This window comes from Haliotis rubra, unplaced genomic scaffold (assembly GCF_003918875.1).
Source record: "Haliotis rubra isolate DU_JTF1 unplaced genomic scaffold, ASM391887v1 Scf369, whole genome shotgun sequence".
Classification (NCBI taxonomy): Eukaryota; Metazoa; Mollusca; class Gastropoda; order Lepetellida; family Haliotidae; genus Haliotis; species Haliotis rubra.
In genome coordinates, this window is record NW_025767045.1 from 369,535 (window position 1) to 392,620 (window position 23,086).

The 23,086-nt window shown below is 39.5% G+C and overlaps 2 protein-coding genes and 1 long non-coding RNA gene across 6 annotated transcripts in view; 2 read left to right on the plus strand and 1 right to left on the minus strand.

Annotated features, from left to right (window-relative positions):
• LOC124285752 (xenotropic and polytropic retrovirus receptor 1-like) overlaps positions 1 to 11,298 on the plus strand; it is a 29,948-nt gene extending 18,650 nt beyond the window's left edge. Inside the window, 10 exon segments of the mRNA XM_046722024.1 lie at positions 541 to 619; positions 772 to 959; positions 1,952 to 2,131; positions 3,484 to 3,634; positions 4,476 to 4,593; positions 4,595 to 4,665; positions 5,809 to 5,984; positions 8,037 to 8,170; positions 8,591 to 8,782; positions 10,045 to 11,298. Coding sequence (XP_046577980.1) covers positions 541 to 619; positions 772 to 959; positions 1,952 to 2,131; positions 3,484 to 3,634; positions 4,476 to 4,593; positions 4,595 to 4,665; positions 5,809 to 5,984; positions 8,037 to 8,170; positions 8,591 to 8,782; positions 10,045 to 10,123 — 1,368 coding nt within the window. The 3' untranslated portion in view covers positions 10,124 to 11,298.
• A 339-nt stretch (positions 11,299 to 11,637) lies between these two features.
• Positions 11,638 to 13,319, plus strand: LOC124285753. Of its 4 annotated transcripts, none has more exons than XR_006900881.1 (4): positions 11,638 to 11,667; positions 11,715 to 11,792; positions 11,838 to 12,072; positions 12,159 to 13,319. It is a non-coding gene; the product is annotated as an uncharacterized LOC124285753 (long non-coding RNA). The 4 variants fall into 4 exon arrangements; XR_006900880.1 differs by having other exon boundaries at positions 11,645 to 11,667; positions 11,698 to 11,792; XR_006900882.1 differs by having other exon boundaries at positions 11,647 to 11,682; positions 11,730 to 11,792.
• Positions 13,320 to 21,593: 8,274 nt separating this feature from the next.
• The window catches only part of LOC124285750 (uncharacterized protein C1orf112-like), a 43,389-nt gene continuing 41,896 nt past the window's right edge, over positions 21,594 to 23,086 (minus strand). Inside the window, 2 exon segments of the mRNA XM_046722023.1 lie at positions 21,594 to 22,078; positions 22,829 to 22,873. Of these exon segments, the coding sequence (XP_046577979.1) occupies positions 21,929 to 22,078; positions 22,829 to 22,873 (195 nt within the window). The 3' untranslated portion in view covers positions 21,594 to 21,928.

Below are 23,086 nucleotides of genomic sequence, written 5' to 3' on the forward strand. Positions count from 1 at the left end.
TCACTCATGGTGGTTTGAACCTGATTTTGTCTCTAGATTTGTGCACGCCATACCCATGGTTGGTGGTTTTGCATCCGAGACCTGCGTCACATTGAGCTGTAACGCCAGGATATAATTGAACTGGAATAATTCTCAAAATGGCTTTCAACCAAGCTATCTCAACATTTCTAATGTAAATCATTGCAAGCATCATGAAGCCCTTCCTCAAACAATATCCTCATGAAGGTTAGAATTGGCCATGTAAGTAGCGACTAACGAGATTGGATGGTTAGCTCCTGTCATCGTATCCCAATTGTCTAGATCGATGCTCACGATGTTGAAGATTGGATGGTCTGGTCCCAACTAGACCATTTACAGACCACCACCATTAAGCTGGAATATCGCGGCATTCAACAACAAACATCAGAAGAAACAAATTATACCATAACAACATCACTGAATAAGTGTGCTGCTATTTCTTAACCGGGAATATTTCAATTTGAGAACATTTCAGTGAAGCTAGTGATCATGAACAAAACACGACACTGTTTGTGTTTGCAGCAAAATCCATGGACCAACTTCAAAGTGGGATTGTTTCTTGGCATGTTTTCAATCCTCGTCATCGTCCTCATCATCGCAGGTAAGATGCTACACGGTCTGCTACATGGTTGTTAGCAAAGGCTGCCTCTGTTCCTGCAACAGTTAAATGAAAACATAAGTTTACTTCATTACAAATTCTGACGTGAAATATGCTGTGGTTCTCCTTGCTGACTGGGTGTACCTCTGCTGCAGCTGTGTTCACGAACCATCACGCGGACTGGGAGCCAGCTCTCCGCATGTACCGCGGGATGTTTCTCCTCATCTTCATCCTCTTTCTCCTGGGGGTCAACACGTACGGCTGGAGGTCATCAGGGGTCAACCATGTGCTCATCTTCGAGATCGACCCACGCCATCATCTGACACATGCTCAGTTGCTAGAGGTAGTTACCACAGTAACAGATATATTTTCATTGTGAAAAAAGTTCTCATAATTATGTTGTATGCTGCTTAATGTGTAGAAGAAGTTTAGACCTTGCTGGATTCAAGAGCAGATATAACTGAAATACTGTACAAAGCTGTGTTAAATTGACCTTACAGGGCTCGATTTAGTGCTTTGTTACTTGCACTGGTGCAACCCAATTTTGCAAAGTGCAACATAGTTATTAGTCTAACTTGCACCAGGTGCATGTCATTTTTTGAGAAATAAATCAACAATAAATCTAACAATATAAGCATAAATATGTCAGCTCCATTTTGTTATAAACTTTGAATAGCTATGGCAACGAAACATTGCTATTCATAGACACGTCGCGGCTATGATAGCTCAAGATTGTAAACAGGGATCAGCTGTGTCTCTGTGTTGCTATGGTTTCAATGGTACTACATGACAGAAATATGTTTATGTGCACCGAAACCTCTGATGTTTTAACACACTACGTTGCAACTGGAATTTGGCTGGTGCAACTAGGTTTTTATCTTAGGTTGCACCTGGTGCAAGTAGGTTAACATCTTTTAAATCAAGCCCTGCCTTAATATGGTTACTTCACCTGAACTAGAGCTAAGCTTAATCAGAGGAAAATCCCAGTCTTCACATGAGTTACACTGTGCCTTTGATAGAGGTGTGCTTGGCTGACTGACTGACTGAGTTTAGTTTTACGCCGCTTTTAGCAATATTCCAGCAATATCATGGCGGGGGACACCAGAAATGGGCTTAACACATTGTGCCCATGTGGGGAATCGAACCCCGGTCTTCGGCGCGGACACGCTTTAACCACTAGGCTACCCCACCAGAGGTGTGCTTTCAGAAAAGGGAAAGCTCCTGTGTGCATAGATTACACTATTCTTTCACTTGGGATAGATTATCTGAAGTTCTTGTTGTCTGCGTGGTGCTATATTTTGAAACTCCTTCATTGACTGGATCTCTGTTCTACAGCTGGCATCGTTCCTGGCTGTGGTGTGGGCGTTGAGTGTGCTGTGCTACCTGTTCAGCCCCACCGTCTCCATCCCGTCGATGGTGTTCCCGCTGTCCATGGCGGGGATGTTGATGCTGTTCCTCATCAACCCCTTCAAGATATTCTACTACCGAGCCCGTATGTGGCTCCTCAGGGTGCTGGTACGTGCCTCTCTTCAGGGAGAGATTGTTTTCAGAAGTATTGTTTTTCATTGGCATTTGTCCTACTTCACAAGTAACACACATTTCATCTCCATTTCATCTTCGTTAGGCCTATGAGTACAAAATGCTATTGTGGAAGCCAAGTGGGTTAGATGGCTGACTTTGTGCTCTGGCGATTTGTGTGGGGGTTCAGATCCCGGATGGGACTCAACCTAACAAAAGTATTAGAATCTGTACTTTACTAAGAAAGTGTAATCTGAAATATACTCATATTACATTCTTTAGAAACTTCTTACCCATAGTGAGGTGAATTAACTAACCTAAAAGGAGAGGAATCAGCCAGAAAACTATTGTTTACATGTGCAAAACTTGAGGTAATTACCAAAGGAGATATCATTTGAACCTATCAGGCTAATGTGTTTTGGGATGGTAAATTGTTTTCTAGAAACAACATATTTATGAGTTGTTCCCCTGCTTGCTGGAGTATTGTCCTTTATGAACATGGTATGGTAAAAAGTATATTATTATATGATACTTATATAGCGCACATATCCATATCAATCTCAACTCCCTGGGGAGTATACAACTCTTGCAGCCTCTAGGCGCACCGAGTTATTGTGGCTTTCTCATCCTAACGAGGTACCCATTCACAGCTGGGTGGACTGGGACACATAGTCACAGTATTTTGTCCAAGTTCACTGCACGTTGCTGTACCGGCAACTAGGTGTTGTAATATGTGTGTAATGATTTACACGCAAATATGTGTGTAATGATTGTAACCCTTGATGACTGATGTCTCGTATTCGGGAATATTTTGGTGACTGAGATGGGGTTACTCACTGGAAATAGCCAGGGATTTCTTTAGGATTCAAAGCTTAATGTTTTTGGAAGGCAAACTGGGAAATATTTAGCTCTTGTTTTAGAGCTTTTTTGTTTCTTTTTAAAAAAAATTTCAGAGGTATTGCACTTTTACATTCAATGCAGAAGTGTAGAATGAAACCACTTCCTTCTTTCTGGCCCATCGCTATATGGCTGTAATATTGCCAATGCAATGTAAAATTTTAACTCACTCACTCTTATTGGCCCTGTTAACGAAGTATAAAGTATACGTCACCAGGACTGCGCTATCACATTTGTTCTGAATATTAACGTTAACTGAGACTTGTTTTCAATACCATTTTAAAACTTTTACTAACATTTGCTGCAGATGTACAGCTGAATATCTGCCTCTGTGCTGGTCTAGAATAAATCATGGCAGTCCAATCCACATATTTGATAAAGGAATTGGATTGACCTGTGACTACGGATGCCTGTAACACCACAGATTGTTATGTGTACTGTTCGTGTTTCAGTTCCGTATCTTCACTGCTCCATTCCACCACGTGGGCTTCGCTGACTTTTGGCTGGCTGACCAGCTCAACAGCCTGGCCACTGTGCTGCTGGACTTCGAATACCTCATCTGCTACTTCGCCTTCGAGGTCGAGTGGCTTGGCAGTGATACCGGTCAGTTGATAGAGGAGACCTTGCTCCTGTGTGGGAATTGGGGCGGTGGGGTAGCCTAGTGGTTAAAGCGTTTTTCATTGACCCGGTTCGATTCCCCACATGGGTACAATGTGTGACCATTTCTCACTCACTGTGTTATTGCTGGAATTCTGGGTAAAACCATTGGTCACTGTGTGTAACTTCTGCTTGCGCCAGTAACAGACAACTTCATGGATCAGGTGGTCAGGATTGATAGCTTGACTGATTGTGTGTCGTGGTACCCCCTCATGACATGATCGTTGGTCACAATGTCAATCAGATCCTGTCACAACTATGAAATGTAACTCTGCACAGGACAATGCTTCTGAGGACAAGGCCACTTGAGAAACTGCAATCATGAACACACTCACTCTCTCAGTGATTGGATTGGTATGCTAAACATACATCCCAAGATAATAATAAATAAATGAAGCCTTAATAAGAATTTAAGGCAGAGTTGATGTTTTGCATATCCATACCAGAGCTTGCCAAGAAATACAAAAAATATCATGGGTCTATATACATAGCAGTACTGTAGTGTATAAGTATACAACATCTCACATCTCCATTTACCATGTATTTGACTGCTATGATGACAATATATATTGAATGAATAATGCTTCACCCTGACCATGTTCCTAGGTTTGACAACACAATACCCATTTCGGTGAGTTTCAGCACCCATCACTCCAGGCTTTCCACCTACATCCACCTACATCCACCTCACATGCCTAAACATAACTACAATATAGAAATATTTCTTGTTCGCTTTGCTATTCTTGTTAGCGATCTAATTGTTCCCGTTCCACTACTGTCCCTGCAGAGAAGGTGTGCACCAAGAGTATCTATGGTATCCGAGCAGTGGTTGGCTGCCTTCCTGCCTGGTTCGATTTGCTCAGTGCCTTCGGGCGCTACCGCGACACCAAGCTCCTGTTCCCCACGTGGTCAACGCTGGAAGTACTCGACAACCTTCTTCGTCATGCTCTTCTCCACACTGTACAAAATACATAAAGGTAGGTGCGAGGGTTGTTTGCGGTTGTTGTTTCTACAGAAGCGCCAACAGACCTGCAATTTGTCTCATACTTCTCCATTTGATGTTGTTTGTTGTTTCTAGAGGAGTATGGGAGAAGTATCGCCAGAACCTGTGGCTGGTGGCTCCTATATACTCTGATGCTGTGGCTTGTTGTGGTTTCTATGGGAGTATCGACAGAACAGCGTGTTCTTCTACCTGTGGCTGGTGTTGTTTCCTATATTGTCTGATGCTGTTTGTTGTTTCTAGAGGACATCGCAGAACAGCGTGTTCTTCTACCTGTGGCTGGTGGCGGCTCCTATATTGTCTGATGTTGTTGTTTGTTGTTTCTAGAGGAGTATCGGCAGAACAGCATGTTCTTCTACCTGTGGCTGGTGGCGGCTCCTATATTGTCTGTTGTTGTTGTTTGTTGTTTCTAGAGGAGTATCGGCAGAACAGCGTGTTCTTCTACCTGTGGCTGGTGGCGGCTCTCCTATATTGTCTGTTGTTGTTGTTTGTTGTTTCTAGAGGAGGTGATATCGGCCAGAACAGCGTGTTCTTCTACCTGTGGCTGGTGGTGGCTCCTATATTGTCTGTTGTTGTTGTTTGTTGTTTCTAGAGGAGTATCGGCAGAACAGCGTGTTCTTCTACCTGTGGCTGGTGGCAGCTCTATATTGTCTGATGTTGTTGTTTGTTGTTTCTAGGTGAGGAGTATCGGCAGAACAGCGTGTTCTTCTACCTGTGGCTGGTGGCGGCCCTATATTGTCTGATGTTGTTGTTTGTTGTTTCTAGAGGAGTATGGTGAGGAGTATCGGCAGAACAAGCGTGTTCTTCTACCTGTGGCTGGTGGCAGGCACCTATATTGTCTGATGTTGTTGTTTGTTGTTTCTAGAGGAGTATGGTGAAGAGTATTGGCAGAACAGCGTGTTCTTCTACCTGTGGCTGGTGGCAGCTCCTATATTGTCTGATGTTGTTTGTTTTTCTAGAGGAGTATGGTGAGGAGTATCGGCAGAACAGCCGTTTCTTCTACCTGAGGCTGGTGGCCCTATGGTGAGGGAGTATCGGAGGAGAACAGAACAGCGTGTTCTTCTACCTGTGGCTGGTGGCAGCTCCTATATTGTCTGATGTTGTTGTTTGTTGTTTCTAGAGGAGTATGGTGAGGAGTATCGGCAGAACAGCGTGTTCTTCTACCTGTGGCTGGTGGCAGCAGTGGCCAGCTCCTGTTACACCTACACCTGGGACATCAAGATGGACTGGGGATTGTTCGACAAAACTGCTGGTGAAAACAGATTTCTCAGGGAGGAAATTGTCTATGCTTTTAAGGTAAGATATGCCCAACATGTCTTCGAGGTTAATCATAGAGTAGGGAATTTATCTCTCATAGGGAGGACATATTTGGGAGAAGGACTCATCACAAGTCGTAGTTCCTTTATAAGATGGAGGTGTGGACCAATGTTCATGCTCTCAGTCACTGGTTTGACTGGTCCAGATTATATTCTTTGCAGTCTGCCGTTATATGGTGTAGATATGACTGACTAAAGTGGTAACGATCCCTGTAGGATGAAGGGTCCACAGATCCTCATGTATGTGACAATGGGGATACAAGGATTCATAATGTGAGGAAGTGAGTTTAGTTTCAAGCTGCACACTCAGCAATATTCCAGCTATAAGGCGGTGGACTGTAAATAATCAAGTTTAGACCAGACAAACTAGTGATCAACAGCATGAGCATCGGTCTACACATGTCCACCAAGTCAGCGAGCCTGACTACTCAATCCCATCAGTCGCCTCTTAAGAAAAGCATGGGTTACTAAATATCAATTCTAACCCGTATGGGTTCCATGATGTGAGGTCTGACTGTGACTGTCTCAAAGATGTCACAGTCATTTCTTCATTGTAGCATGTGAGGTCGGTGTTACCTGGTAACTCACTTGGAAAAGTCACCTGCTCCTTTGTTGGTGTAAATGAATACCAACAAACAGCTGAAACTACTGGGTTTTTTTTGCACTGCACAATTTTCAAGCTATGTAATGGCAGTTTGGAAATAATCAAATCTGAACTATAGTTTGGCATGAAATGCATGTGGACCCGGTTTTTGGTAAATATCTCTTCATCCAATGACCCAATCGATCTCAAACTGTGCAAGTGGATGTTTTGTCAGACAACCTAATCACATTGTAAATCACCGATTTTATGCATTTGTATTAAAGAATCTTTCTATGTAACTGTCAACAAAATAAACAGCAGAACGCAGAATGCTTGCAGAGGGAGGGAACCAATGACCTGTAACAGCGGCAGTGTTGGATCATAAAGGTCAATGCACGTCAATGTAGGTCAGCTATGCACGTGACAGGTATGAAGAGGTGTCACAGGTCGTGAATAGGGTAAGGTGGGTTTCTCTGAGTTGTTCAACATTAACCACAAAACCCATTAGTGAGAATTATTCTGTAGGTTAAAATCATTCAATTTTGCAAATAGCCGGCGAATGACATCTCTGATGACCCTGATGTCAAAAGAATCTAACTTTGGATGCCTACCTTTTTGTACAAGGTTTTGTTTATTGGTTGTTGGTTTATTTTTCACAATTTTTAGCACGATGTTCTTTTTCATGCCAAGAGCAAAAGTTGTACGTTTCATGTAATCCGACACCTTATAAATCGGTTTGCTACGTTTGCTCTATTTTTAAAAAAAATTAAACACATTTCTAATTAAACGTTTAGCATCATCTGAATAAGCTTTCATGATGACAGCTAGAAGTAGTCAATGTGAATTATCCAAACGGTCTATCACTGTGCAGTGCACAGGTAACTATCATGAACTGCACTTGCATTGACCTTTATGACCCAACACTGCCGCTGTTACAGGTCATTGGCTCCCTCCCTCTGCAAGCATTCTGTGTTCTGCTGTTTATTTTGTTGACAGTTACATAGACAGATTCTTAAATACAAATGCATAAAATCGGTGATTTACAATGTGATTAGGTTGTCTGACAAAACATCCACTTGCACAGTTTGAGATCGATTGGGTCATTGGATGAAGATATATTTACCAAAAACCGGGTCCACATGCATTTCATGCCAAACTATAGACAGTCCAGTGATTGACATCAAGATCATCGATCTACGCACACTGGGATATGTGCATCAACCAAGTAAGCAAGCTTGACAAGGGTTCTGTAACTAGGGTGATTGCTGCCATAGCTACAGACTAGTTCATTTGCAGTGGAATGTGCCATTCAGTGGAAGGGGTGTCAGGCTGGAGAACAGGAACAAGAAACAAGTAAAGCTAGACTGTTACATGTTAAATGAAAACTGAGAATGTTCTCGTAATTTACTCTGGAAGATGCTTCTGATACTGATGTTGGTTTGGTTTCAGGCTTACTACTACTTTGCAATCGTGGAAGATTTCATTCTTCGATTCACGTGGTCACTGTCTGTGTCTATAGGAGAGGGTCTCATTGTACACAACGAAATACTTAAAACAATCCTTGCGTTGTTGGAGGTTTTCAGGTGGGTTTTCAAAGCTGAGGTTTGTATTAAAGAATGCAAGCTATTGGGCCTTGTCATGACTTTGATAGGATTTGGGAGGCACCTGGATTCAAATGATTCAAATTCAAGAATTTCATGACACATGTTCAGAGATTGATTCTCAAATATATTTTGAGATGCATTAATTTGATGATTTAAAGTATAATTACTTTTTAAGTAAATTATTTGAAGTAAATAACCGTAAGCAGGAAAAGCGGTAAGTGACTTTACAGTAAGTGTTTATGTCCAAACCAGGTATAAAAAGAATACATTAGCAAAGATAGATAAATATTTTGTATTGAAAGCTGAAAACACAAAACATTCAATCATGGATCACTTTTTATAAGATTTTTCATTATGTACTATTTCTACAATATCTTATTATTGATAATCTTCATGCAGGCGGTTTGTGTGGAATTTCTTCCGTCTGGAGAACGAGCATCTCAACAATTGTGGTCAGTTCCGAGCGGTTAGAGACATCTCGATCGGACCAATCGACTCAAGCAATGAGACACAGATCGTGGAGATGATGGATGAGCTCTACGGTGCCGACTCTAGGCGGTATGAGAAACGAGGAAAACTTCTTGCCAACAGGTGCTTTTACTAACTTAATGCTTCTCTACTATGTCATCAGATTACACACGTTTTAAACTTTCCGTTCACAAGTAAGTAGCATCTGCTGAAGTCGGGAATAAGATATAACGGTGCTGTGTCTAGGGAAGTATAGTCCGTATCACATGCTTGATGTATGATTTGACTAATGAGGACCTGGCAGTTACAATTTGTTCACATGGTTGTCTGGATCATCGCGTTGTCATACTGTGCTGATGACATGCATGTTTGTTCATGCTGTCGACCAGTTTTCCCTGGCTAAGCATTGCTTCTTATAGTCTCCATGCGTAATCTGACTATGGCTGAAAATGCATAAAACAACATTCTTCATTTACTCATACTTACTACTGTATAGTGAGATTTGACTTCGTGGATTTAATGTTCCCTATATCCAGCTTACTTACAATAACGCGATTGATTTTCTTATCCAGAAAGGAAGGACAACAATATATGGATAAACAACTTCTTTATTAGAGAGGAGTGATGTGAGGCCATAACTGCAGTAAAGAACTTGTTCATCCATATATTATTATCCTTCCTCACTGCTCCAACTTCTACAATACCTCTCAAAGAAGTTGTTCTTGTGCCAGTATTTCTGCCACGTTTCATTTTTTCAATATATCTGTTAAAGATGTAATAGATTACAGATTCTGATCTTACATTGGGCATTACATAAACATTTTTCAGGTGAGCTACAGTACCTGCGATTACTAATTCAGTGACAGTTAGGGGTGGGTATTGCAGAGAATGTTCATATTGCGATATATTGCGATGCGGAAGCGTATATTGCGATATGTATTGCAATATATTGCAAGGATTATTTTATTTAACAAAAACTACTTATAATGGAGTTAATGCTTGATTATAAAGAAAAAACACAACAAAATCACTATGATTGATTAACCTTTTATAAAAACTTTTAATCATGACAAAATAAAAATGTAAGTAACATTTGGCACTAATGAAACAGGGAAAAGAACAATTAAAAAAACGGAAATATCCGAAGTTTTCCGAATGCATGTCAAAATACCGGTTTTCGATCAGCGTATCGCAATACGTATCGTTTTCATGTCTGAACCGGTAAACCGGTTATATTGCACAGCCCTAGTGACAGTCCCTGTTCTCCTTTAGCTTGATTTCTGGCGGGATATTCTGTATCAAACTTTAAACAGTGATGTCCGTGTTCATTTCAGTACAGCCTCATTTTAGCTGAAACATTTGACCTCGTTTGTCTGACCCCACAGATCCAAGAAAGACACTCGACTGTGGGTTGACGAGGATGAGGAGAGGACCCCGCTCATGCCCAAGATGAAGGGGTTGTGATCTACTCAGGTGAAACATATCTTGATGTCAGACATGCTGGTTGAAGAACACAGGTGACAGTGACAGCATTGCCTGTCCCAACACAGCGGAAGTAATGACAGAAGAGGATATTAGTCGATGTAGACTGTGATGACAAAAATGACTGCGACGGTTTTTGTCCTGTACAATTCAGATCATGAAAGTTAAAATTTTTGTTGTTTATACATGAGTAGATTAGACACGTACCATGTCCAGATGTTTTACAATCACCTCAACAATTTGATGTGGGTTATATTGTTTCATATTTGTGTGTCTCTCTCAAGATAATGAGAATCTGAAAATTGCATCAATTTTTCTTTACCATGCAGCTGTATGTGAGGAGCGTTTTAGTTCCTACCAGCGTCTCAAATGTCTCTAATAATACGTCCCCCATTATTTCATCAAGACCACAAAAGACACTGCTCACCCACATAAAATTACTTGTTTTCTGGTCGCATTTGACAGAAGGACCAAAAAGTAGTTTGAGAGGTGGAGGTTTAAGTTTCAATACATCTTGTCTCGATATCTGACCACCCTTTCTTATAGAGGGAAGATTCTCAGGCCAAATACCAATCCCAGAAAGTTTGATTTTAAGTCCTTCAATTTGTACTCTCTAATGTTGGTTAACTCTTTTATTGTGATGTGTCTTTTTGTATCAGTTAATTACTACCTAGATAAAACAGGGAAGATAACACAAGGAAGATAACACAGGGAGTGAAGATAACACAAGTAAGATAACACAGGGAGTGAAGATAACACAAGTAAGATAACACAGGGAGTGAAGATAACACAAGTAAGATAACACAGGGAGCGAAGATAACACAGGGAGTGAAGATAACACAAGTAAGATAACACAGGGAGCGAAGATAACACAGGGAGTGAGGATAACACAGGGAGCGAAGATAACACAGGGAGTGAAGATAACACAAGTAAGATAACACAGGGAGCGAAGATAACACAGGGAGTGAAGATAACACAAGTAAGTTAACACAGGGAGCGAAGATAACACAGGGAGTGAAGATAACACAAGTAAGATAACACAGGGAGTGAAGATAACACAAGTAAGATAACACAGGGAGTGAAGATAACACAAGTAAGATAACACAGGGAGCGAAGATAACACAAGTAAGATAACACAGGGAGTGAAGATAACACAAGTAAGATAATAACACAGGGAGCAAGATAACACAGGGAGTGAAGATAACACAAGTAAGATAACACAGGGAGCGAAGATAACACAGGGAGCGAAGATAACACAGGGAGTGAAGATAACACAAGTAAGATAACACGGAGCGAAGATAACACAGGGAGTGAAGATAACACAAGTAAGATAACACAGGGAGCGAAGATAACACAGGGAGTGAAGATAACACAAGTAAGATAACACAGGGGAGCGAAGATAACACAGGGAGTGAAGATAACACAAGTAAGATAACACAGGGAGTGAAGATAACACAAGTAAGATAACACAGGGAGTGAAGATAACACAGGGAGCAAAGATAACACAGGGAGCGAAGATAACACAAGTAAGATAACACAGGGTGAAGATAACACAGGGAGATAACACAGGGAGTGAAGATAACACAAGTAAGATAACACAGGGAGTGAAGATAACACAAGTAAGATAACACAGGGAGTGAAGATGACACAAGTAAGATAACACAGGGAGCACAGGGGCTGAAGATAACACAGGGAGCGAAGATAACACAAGTAAGATAACACAGGGAGTAAAGATAACACAGCAAAGATAACACAGGGAGTGAAGATAACACAGGGAGCAAAGATAACACAGGGAGCGAAGATAACACAGGGAGTGAAGATAACACAAGTAAGATAACACAGGGAGTGAAGATAACACAGGGAGCAAAGATAACACAGGGAGCGAAGATAACACAAGTAAGATAACACAGGGAGCAAAGAAGATAACACAAGTAAGATAACACAGGAAGATAACACAGGGAAAGATAACACAGGAGCAAAGATAACACAGATAACACAGCAAAGATAACACAGGGAGTGAAGATAACACAGGGAGCAAAGATAACACAGGGAGCGAAGATAACACAGCAAAGATAACACGGAGTGAAGATAACACAAGTAAGATAACACAGGGAGTGAAGATAACACAAGTAAGATAACACAGGGAGTGAAGATAACACAAAGTGATCGTAGGTCTTCGATGGTCGTAAGTCTATGTTATTGCATAGGAGTTAGGATAGTCGTAGCACTACGATCGCTTTGTAAAACGGTGCCCTGAACACAATTAGAATATGAATTATTACGTGTATAAGTGTATCATAAATGGTATCATTTCTGTTGATTCTCAATGCAATGTATATCTGGGACGTGTTTCATGAAGTGAATCGTAGGTCTTCGATGGTCGTAAGTCTATGTTATTGCATAGGAGTAAGGAAAGTCGTAGCACTATGATTGCTTTGTAAAACAGTGCCCTGAACACAATTAGAATGTGAATTATTACATGTACATAAGTGTATCATATATGGTATCATGTCTGTAGATTCTCAATGCAATGAAACTTGTGTTTAAACGGCCATAGTTTAACGTGTTTGGCCTTGACTGGGAATACAACAGGGGAGAGTACACTTTACGACAAATAACACTACTACCAGAACGATTATTGTCAGCGCTCATTAAACTGGCTACACCCAGTTAACATATTTCCGTATTTTTTTTTCCTTTTTTGTGAGTGATGATATGACCAATGACTTTCCTGTTTGTGCCCAACGTGTTGTCTTGGTGTTGATCCTGGAGGATGTTCATGGAGATGTCGCCGTCTTCCATATTGCTTCATTACGACACAGTAAATGTGCTGCTGCTAGTGTTGTCCTGTGTCCCTGTGTGACGTTACTGTGTATTACTGGGTACTGGCCGAAACCAGAGAGAGGCGGATGCCATCTTGACCCTTGAAAACACTACATGAAAGATATTCCCCTGAGACGGTCTAACCCGACAATATGTACAACGTACAGCCAATATGCAGACATCAGACAAGTCAGTAGTGTTTCTCACTATTAAAGGCCGTCAAATCTTATGATTAAAGGCGGCTCATCATATCATTAAGCACATTAGATGAAACACCGAGAACAAGTAGGGCTGCTCTAAGTTAACACTCATCACGTACTGCACATGCATTTGTTTCACTGTTCCATCTACTGCGCTTACCCTGTTGTAATACAAACCAATAATAGCGATTTGAATCTATGATCGTTTGTTAAACAACTTTTATCCTAAGTTGAATAAAATTCTGAGATTTAAATGTTCATTTGGCAAGGTAAAATTATGAGGATTCACAATCTTAATTTCACTTAATTTGATTTACTTTTTTGTTTAAAGTGAAATTCATCGCTACGATTTCACTGCAAACAGACTATAACTCATGTAACAACTCTTGAGGCCTTATAGCCGACGCCAGTTGACCTGACCTGTCTCATTTAAATATGTCTTCCATGGCATATCTGTTATTTGTTCCACAGATATAAGAGATCACATGTCAAAATGGAGAAGTATGTTTGTAAGGAAAGTAAACATGATTATTTTCCACAAAATTATCTTGACAGTTACATTTACTTTAAATGTAACTATTTAAGGTAGCAGTAGCACTTTGTGCGAAACCTGAAACAATATGTCTCAACCCTCTCCCTTTATATACGTGAGACATCACTGAGACAAGACAGCAACCAGTCCCTTTCCCCGACCAATGATTGTGTTGAAAGTAACATTCCTGTAGTTGATATAGGTCGCTAGCGTCGTAAAGAAAATTAGTAGCCTCCTTGTTTAATATAAATAAGTTATTGTTGTATTTCACTATCTAGCATGGATCTGGGTCTCGATCTACGAAGTGTTCGTACTGTTAGGACCTATCGTAACTGTATATTTTATCATGGGCTTACGAATGACGTGGGGCGGTGGGGTAGCCTAGTGGTTAAAGCGTTCGCTCGTCACGCCGAAGGCCCGAGTTCGATTCCCCACATGGGCACAATGTGTGAAGCCCATTTCTAGTGTCTCCCGCCGTGATAATGCTGGAATATTGCTAAAAGCGGCGTAAAACTCACTCACGAATGACGTAGTGCTAGGAATGTCTTTTAGATCACGACCCTGTTTTCTGTACATAGGATCAGATATCATATATTATACCTACAACGGTTATAGTCTGTACAGGGGTGGAAATAACCCATTGCCCGATGCCCGAGTCCAGTGTTTTTTCTGTCGGGCAAGCAAATTTGTATATCACACTGTACCGGTGTCCAGTTGATATTCCAGTGTTAATTATGTTGTTTATTTAAAAAATCAACAAGAAAACGGACAGTATAGTGGAAAAATTATCAGGGCAAGTGATTTTACATGTGCCACTGTACCGGAGTACACTAGCAATTTTAAAGTTATTTCCACCCCTGCTGTAGATGTGTGGAAGGTCCTCATTGTGGAGGACATCCTGCTAAGTGAGTGATGTTTGGATTGTATCGTGTCACAGCAAAGGTTGTTACATAACACGTTATATTTGAGATTACACTCAGTAAAGTGCAGATGCTAGTACTTTTGTTGGATTGAATCCCATTGGGATTCGAACCCACACCCTCAGAGTCAGGCACCGAATTGCCAGCACACAAAGTCTAACCCATTTACACACCGCGGCTTCCTGTGGATTGGCTTGACAACTGACCTTGTGTACTGATTACGTGCCTGACTGGGGATGTGGGTTCGAATCCCGGATGGGACTCAACCCAACAAAAGTATATGTACTAGAATCTGTACTTTACTGACAAAGTGTGATCCCAAACATAACTTGTGTTACATGTGACCACTTCTAACTGGCATTGTGTATTCAAAGGTTGTTATCTTTTCAAGTATTATGTATCATAACACAGCAACAATCACTGCCTGTAGACAGGACCAGGCCCCCACTCAGAGTTTGTCCTCGAGATCTCAATCTCAAATCCAACAAGTTCCAATTCCAAGGCTTATTTGTATTGAACCCTTCCAATAGACAAGTTGAGAACTGCAGAAATCCCCCGGTATGTTAGAAGTAACAAGAAAACCTGTATTTTTTTGGCTTGAAATAAGTCTATGTTTTGGTAATGCTATCTAAATTGATACTCTGCTAGTCTCAATCTCTGGATAAATTCATTTATACCAAACAAAACAAGTTAAGAATCGTGAAATATTTTACAATGGGTTTTGTTCTTATTGGTTAACAGGATTTTGCTGTTATGGTCTAAGTTTTCTTGATATGTTTCAGCCTCCAAATATGGTTACAGTAATCAATGGTACCTGTACGTTCTATTGTGTGTGTTTAAAAGTGTGTGTGTGTGTGTGTGTGTGTGTGTGTGTGAGAGAGAGAGAGAGAGTGTGTGAGGAAGTGAGTGAGTGTGTGTGTGTGTGCACATGCGTGCACGTGCATGCATATGTGTTTGAGTGAGTGTTGTGTGTGTGTGTACATTAAGGTGTAAATATACATAACATATATAACATAGTGGTTATGACAAGGACGCCATGACTTTCATGCTTACTTTCAAACACTGTACAATTATGTTTTATGTATATGGTTTATCCAAGAATGTTTATATTTGCTGTTGCAGGAGAATTATGTATGGGCAGCAAGAAAAGATATTTATTTTAGATGTAGCAACACAAGCACTATTGGCTCAGTCTAAGCAGGCAATCAATTGCAGCTCCATTTTAGTGGCATTTAGCTGTTGCAACAGGGTTACTTAGAGGATTTCAAACTGAAAGGTTGCATGAAAGAATGAAGATATCTCTCAGCATATCAGGGACAAAGTAAGGCACCACAATTTTCTGTGAAGAGTTATGTCCCCTTTGCTATGTCAGAAAACTATCATTTTGGATTTAAATCACGGTTCACACTTAATGTATCAAAGTTTGTTATTGTCTTACCTGTGCATGTGGGATTATTTAGAGTGGTAAATGACATGCCTCACTATATACTGAAATAGTGTATTCATAAAACTGAGTACATAATTTTTAAAATTGAAAAAAGGATGATTTTCTGGATGTCACATTTAACACTGTCAGATGATCAGATTTTACCCTGAACTGACTGGAATCATGACGTGTGAAACAGTGGTTTAACATAGAACGTGAATAGTATTGCTAAATATTGTAAACTTTACATGTGAATAACCCCATGAGCTTTGCTCTCACTGATGTACAATTTATCATGAATACTTTGTCATATTAACATTGTATGTATGGTGCATGAGGAAATATATCACTGTTCCTTTTTATCCAGATAGGGTACTGTTACAAGTCTTCTGTGTCCTAGATGACAACTAAGTGCTTGTGTTCCATGAATAGCACATCAGCCTACAAGTTTGTGGGAATGTCTCCTACTTTGCACTCAGGGCTGAAGATCTCAAGCTCTAGACTGATTTTTAGTTCCAGAAATAGTTAATTGGAAATATATATCTGAAAAATATGTTAATATATTGCGAAAAGAAGGTCAGAATAATTTTTTATTTCAGTTAGAGCTGAGGCAATCTAGACTTGCCTAATCAGTTTGGACTTGAGTAGGACTCCTTTCTTAATAGATTCTGTCAGGGCTGGGAGAGAGGCTACCTAGACAATGGCATCTGTCAACAACGTGATCTTTAAGGTTGGAGGACATTATGAAGAGGTTATTGTTGTAACACAAATCAAGAACATTCATTGAATGATAGACTTGTTCTGAGATATGTTGACTTACGTCATCAATGTGGTTTCCTATCATGTAATGATTTTTCCAAATGTAATGATGATTGTTTGAAAACATGAAAGGCAAATTATACATTTTTGTTTTTGTTGCCGGCCGATATGATTTATTTTGTCAACTGTTTTTACTAAACAATAAGTTCGATAACAAATATTTTTGTCATTTTTCAGTGTTTACAAACATTTTAATTTTTATCTGTCACTTTGCATAACATTATAATCTTGTACTTGTCATATGTACCAGAGGTTTTATAAGATTTTATGTTGAGTTTATATAATTCTATTTGTGAAATTATATTGATCATTGTTAGTGATTTGCCAAGGTGTTTCATTCAGGACCTTTATGATTATGGAAGAATCTGGTGTTTCTTAACATGTCGTCCATAGTATAGGTCCAGCATGTTCAAGAAGAGAGTGTAATATGATCTAGCAGATACTCACAAGCATTATTGTATGGTTCTTCAATGAGAAAATATAGGGTACAGTGTGTGCAGCCCATTTCTGGTGTCACCCACCATGATATTGCTAAAAGCGGCATAAATCCAAACTCACTCACTCAATGAGAAAATAGAACAACCGCAATGTTCTGAGACAGACCTTGCTTTTCTGATGTCATAAGGTTCCACTAATCTTATATATGTGTCAAAGAATTTTTACTTCGATTAATCCTCATGTCAAAGAATCTAATGTTTGCTTTTAATAATCTCATATTTGTGTCAAAGAATATACTGTTTGCTTAGTGTAATCTACTACATTCAGGAAATAATCTGATACTTACATCATGTAATCCGCTATTTGTTTCCAGTAGTCAAATGTTGTTTCATACAATGTAATATTTACTTCAGATTATGAAACAACAATCATATTTCGAAATGATTATCTGGTAAAATCAGTATTTGACATTGCTACCAGGTAGGATTTCATAAAGAAATTCTTTGAAATAAAACTCATGTTTGACAGCAATGGATTACTACACATAACATGTTCACTAAGATTTGTTCAACACTGTGAAGATTTATAATTTTATGTATATTTGCTTATACCCCTTGGCACATAAACCAAGAAAATCTCTACAAGAAATAAATGGCTATAAATATGTAGATCTTTTCATGAGGTTCCCCCTATGTATATTGTGTCACATTCATTCTTGGAACTCTCAGAGTCGAGATCTGATTCAACTGCTTACATGTCTCCAGATTCATTCATGTTGATATATACCATGACTCTCATATTATTCATTAATTCATACTCTGGGAATTACTTATTGCTTCAATCGCAATAATTTGTTACATTATTCCGAAATGGTGTTAGAGGAATTCTTAGATGGCTGTATTGGGTGAAGGGACACCTGCACCTAATGTTCTGAAATCCCCAGCTTGTAATACATAGTAAGTCACAGACCATAGAGCTATTGGATAGTAGCAAAGGTGAATAGTGTCATGACAAGCAAATGATCAAACACTATTGTAGGGTTTTAACAAGAATATCGGATATCAGTCTGCTCAAAATTAGAAGACTGAAAGTTAGTTTTTAAAGATAAGCTAAATAAAGAGATCTAGGGGCAATAAATTCATCACACAGTGTTTTGAAAAGGTGTATGGGACTATAAGACCCTTGTAAATTCCATATTTCCTTTGGCTGCTCTGCAGGAAACAGATTTTTACACCCTTTCAAAACACTGTGTAACTATAGTATTGGTTCCATCAGAGACGAAATTTTCGTAATGCAGGTGCCTACAGTGACCAGAGACTGTATATAAAATGCATTCTATACTTGTAAGGGTATCATTATTGTGGTTAGAATTGGACTTCATCAACCAATGCTCGTCACAGGAAGAGACTGACAGAATCAAATAGCTGGGCTTGCTGATTTGGGGATGCATGTCATTATATTCTAACTGGGTAATCTATGCTCATGGTGTCAATCACTGGATTATCTGGTACAGACTTATATACCCTTGCCAATAATGGTTGTCACCCCCTTCAATTTTATTAATAGGCTGGGGGGTGACATGCATTACTTGCATGAGTATATTTACAGAACTCCATATGTAGTGAGAATATTGCTGAGTGTGGCATGAAACAACAAACTTTTGTATAATTATATTTCTGAAATCCTTAATGTATGGAGCTGTTGAGGACAAATAATGTAGACCATTTTTGTTGTATTTTCTGGATGTGTCTTTTGTTGAGATGTTTTTTTGTGTAAACCTGAATCTTATGAAAGTATCAGCTGTCATAGCTTACACTACCCAAGAAATCCAGTATTTGACAAATGGAATGGAATAGGAGATAAATAAAATTGGGTCATGCACATAACATTCAGGTGTTCCTTCAAAGAAAAAATAAAGAAAATCACAAATGCTCTTGAATGTGCTTGAGATGTTCAGTATTTCAAATGCACAAAAGTGTTCCAAGAAATATGTGCCTTGAGTGTTTGACCCAATCTTATCATTGCCTTCATGGAATCATTGTTCATATCATTGTGTTGTCATCATATATTCAGAATGTTGAAAGATTAATAAATTTTCTATAAAAAAACTTCTTGTTACTATTTTTTTCCAAAGTTCACATAGACCATCTCCATGGTGTAGTGGTTAGAGCGTCCACCCAGAGACTGGAAGGCCTTGTGTTCGATCCCCGACCGCGTCATACCAAAAGACATTAAAATATGGTACTTGTTGCTCACTGCCTGGCGCTCGGCATTAATGGGTACAACAAGGACTGGTCGGCTCGGAGTCAGTATAATGTGTCTGAGTGGGGTATTCATGCTTCACTACGGCATGGTATCTCAATGGGCTAGCACTATAAAACCAGCTTAAGTCTGGGCTAGTACAAGCAGCTGCACATACACATACACACGCATGCACGTCGTCATATGAGCGAAATATTCTCAAGCATGACGTTAAACCCAATTTCACCTCACCTCAAAGCTCACAAACTTGGAATCAGTTTGTATGAGTTGTATGTTAATAAAACAGCAAACCAATGCAAAGATTCTTGAAATGTTGGTCTGAGAGAAATGTAGTGTCATAGACTAGCATTAACAAAGGGAAGATCTGTGTCCTGAGGATGGAACCCAAGTCAACAGCTGAAGCCTCAATAAAGCAAATGGAATTGATGCGAAAAATGTACCGGTACCTGTTACTTGCATCATGATTACACTTTACAGGTATCAAGTGACTAACTGTTTGCTCACCTGACTGAAGGTCAAGTAACCTCACACGATAGAGCTATGTTCATTCATCATGAACTTTCATCTTTTTATGCAATATCAGAAATTTTGACCCTTATTTAACCTTTGAAGCATATATTTGGTGTCCACTAAGTCAGAGTGAAAGTGCATAAGCCAGCCACCATATTTCATTAGATTATTATATATAAGGGAGCAATGGGGTTAACAAAGTTTTCACATATGGTTGCCACTGAAACAAGATGTAAAAAGAATCGGTTTGCGCATCATATTGGAGAGTTATTAATTAATATAATTGTGGGAGTACCATGATGACAAGAAGATTAGAGTTGTGTAAGTCAATTGGCCATTACCATTGTTCTTAACAGTATTGCATTTTATCAAAAGGCTTGAATGTAATGGCGCAGTAGGTTATCAATACATTCTTGACCCTGAAAACGTACAGGTTAATATGTATTTGATTCATCATTCACAACATAAACGCTGTAATCGTGGCAAACATCCTGGCAGATGTACCGGTAACCTGTAACACCGTCCTGGCAGAGCACTGGCGAGCTAAAAAATATTTCCGTGAAATTGTATCTCAAAGATAAGACGACCCCACATGTTTTGGGTCCTCAAAATTCGGCTTATAGACGGTAATATACGGTATGTCATGTATGTGTTCTCCAGATGTCCAGATCTCCAGGCAGGGCTTGTAGCACAAATTTGGTGACACATTTAAGGCTGATGTATTATGTATTCCATGATTTTATGTATCTTTCATAAATCAATAATTTCAGTGAATGGTTTAATTTGTCCAATATGAAATGAAATACAGCCAACCACTTTCTTGTGGAGGACTGACTGGAAAACAGAGTTGGATGTGGTCCTTGCTGGACTCCTGTAATAGTGATCCTGGCACTGTTACTGTTTTCCAATATTCTTCAAGTGAAATACAGAAAACCAGTTTCTTGTGGGAAACAAAGGTAGATTTGATCCTTACTGGTCCCCTGAAAATCCTGGCGCTGTGATTGTTTACTGTACACAGACTCCAACCAACCAGTACTTAATGTCTTTAATGCCAAGCACAACGGCACTGCTACAAAAAGTACTCACGTCTTTTGGTATGACCGGGTTAGAATATTGATCGTCAGTAACCCATGCTTGTCGTAAGAGGCGACTAACAGGATCAGGTGGTCAGGCTTGCTGACTTGGTTGACACGTGTTATCGGTTCCCAATTGCGCATATCGATGCTCATGCTGTTGATCACTAGACTGTCTGGTCCAGACTTGATTATTTACAGACCTCCGCCATATAGCTGGAATACTGCTGAGTGCGGCGTAAAACTAAACTCACTCACTTTTGGTATGATGCATTGGGACAGAATCACTGACCGTCTGCTCCCCAGGAAGATGTTCTATCAGAGATAGTTAACTTCGAGTGAGTGAGTGAGTGAATATTGTTCAATACTGCAGTCAGCAATATTCCGGGTACAACATCCTATAAATAACTTGACACAGGATCATGTCACCCAAAATACAAACAAATATCAATTGTTTAAACATATTTTCATGTTTATTTTATTTTATTGAGATTATGTGCTTCTTATGAGTGAGACTGATAAAATTGTCTGTTCAGTATAATTTCAAAGTGATAACATGGACACTCAATATGAGTCTATCCAATCAATATTTACAGTGGATCAACAATGCATAAATAACTGTCATGTACTGATACATTCCATTCTCGACACAGCTTCAACATTTCCTGAAAACATGAATCCTTTATGAGGTTCAAAAATGCATGATAGCATATTTTCTCGCCATAAAGACAGGCCTGTTTTAATTAACTGTTTTTGACAGACTGTCATGTTCAGTTCAGTTCCATCAGCTGTTTTGTAAACACTGTGTAAGTTCAGCTGCTGTCTTTTGGATTGCTGACACAAACCAAGATGGCTGCTTGGATCCACCAAGCAGACTTTGCACATCTGTGCATGCCGATTGTAAACTCTGGAGTACTTTGTGACGCTGTGTTTCCTGAAATGACAGTGAGTGAGTGAGTTGTGTTTTGACCCGTATGGTGTTTAGACCTTCACACATTGCACATATGTGGAGAATCCAAATTGAATCTGATGACATATCATGTGTATCCGAAATATTTTGTATCATTCCCCCATTTTCCCAAGGCGGTGTAAAACTCTACCTATTCCTTGATTGACAATTAGTCAAATGCTATGTGTTCCAACACTACAACATGGTATTATAGGACATTTGTGAACAAACTTCAGAACAAATACGTTTATGTCAAATTCATGCATATGATTGAGTTTTATAGAATTGGACAGCAAGAAATATACCATTAAGCTACAATTACAACTTTCTATACAGAGGATATTATATGAGTGCCCATGTCATCCTATGTTTACGACACGAGTGCCTAAATGTTGGTATTTCCCGAGCGAGAGCAAGGGATATACCGATATGTAGGCACTCGTGTCGTAAACATAGGAGGATATGGGCACTCATATAATATTCTGTTTATTACCGAAGTTGTAAAAATGAGGAAAATAAACCCAAATCTACTTGCAAACATAGGCTGGTTACCCATGGTCACTGCAAATAGAACGCAACGTCACAGAAGAAATGTCATGTCATAGCATTGTTCATGACGTCACGTCACCATGACAAAGTGATATTTTGCCCTAAGGCATCGTATGAAAAATATGAACCCCGATATTTTCGCCCTCGTAGGTAATAATATAAAATATGGAATGTTAATGTAATTACCTCATCAGGTCCATCACTTTCCATCCGTGGTCTTTTGCTGGAAGGCTGAAAATGATCCATGTGTTGTTATTTTCTAGCAGTGTGGTGCATGATTATTTCAGTTTGACAAATCAAAATAATTCCTATAAAATATTTAGAAATCCCTGGATGCAGAGTTTAAAATAATGTTCCCGTGACATGAGCAAACATGATAGACTTACCAGTACTGCCATAGACATAATTGAAAACAGCTGTGAACAATGGCATTAAGCCACTGAT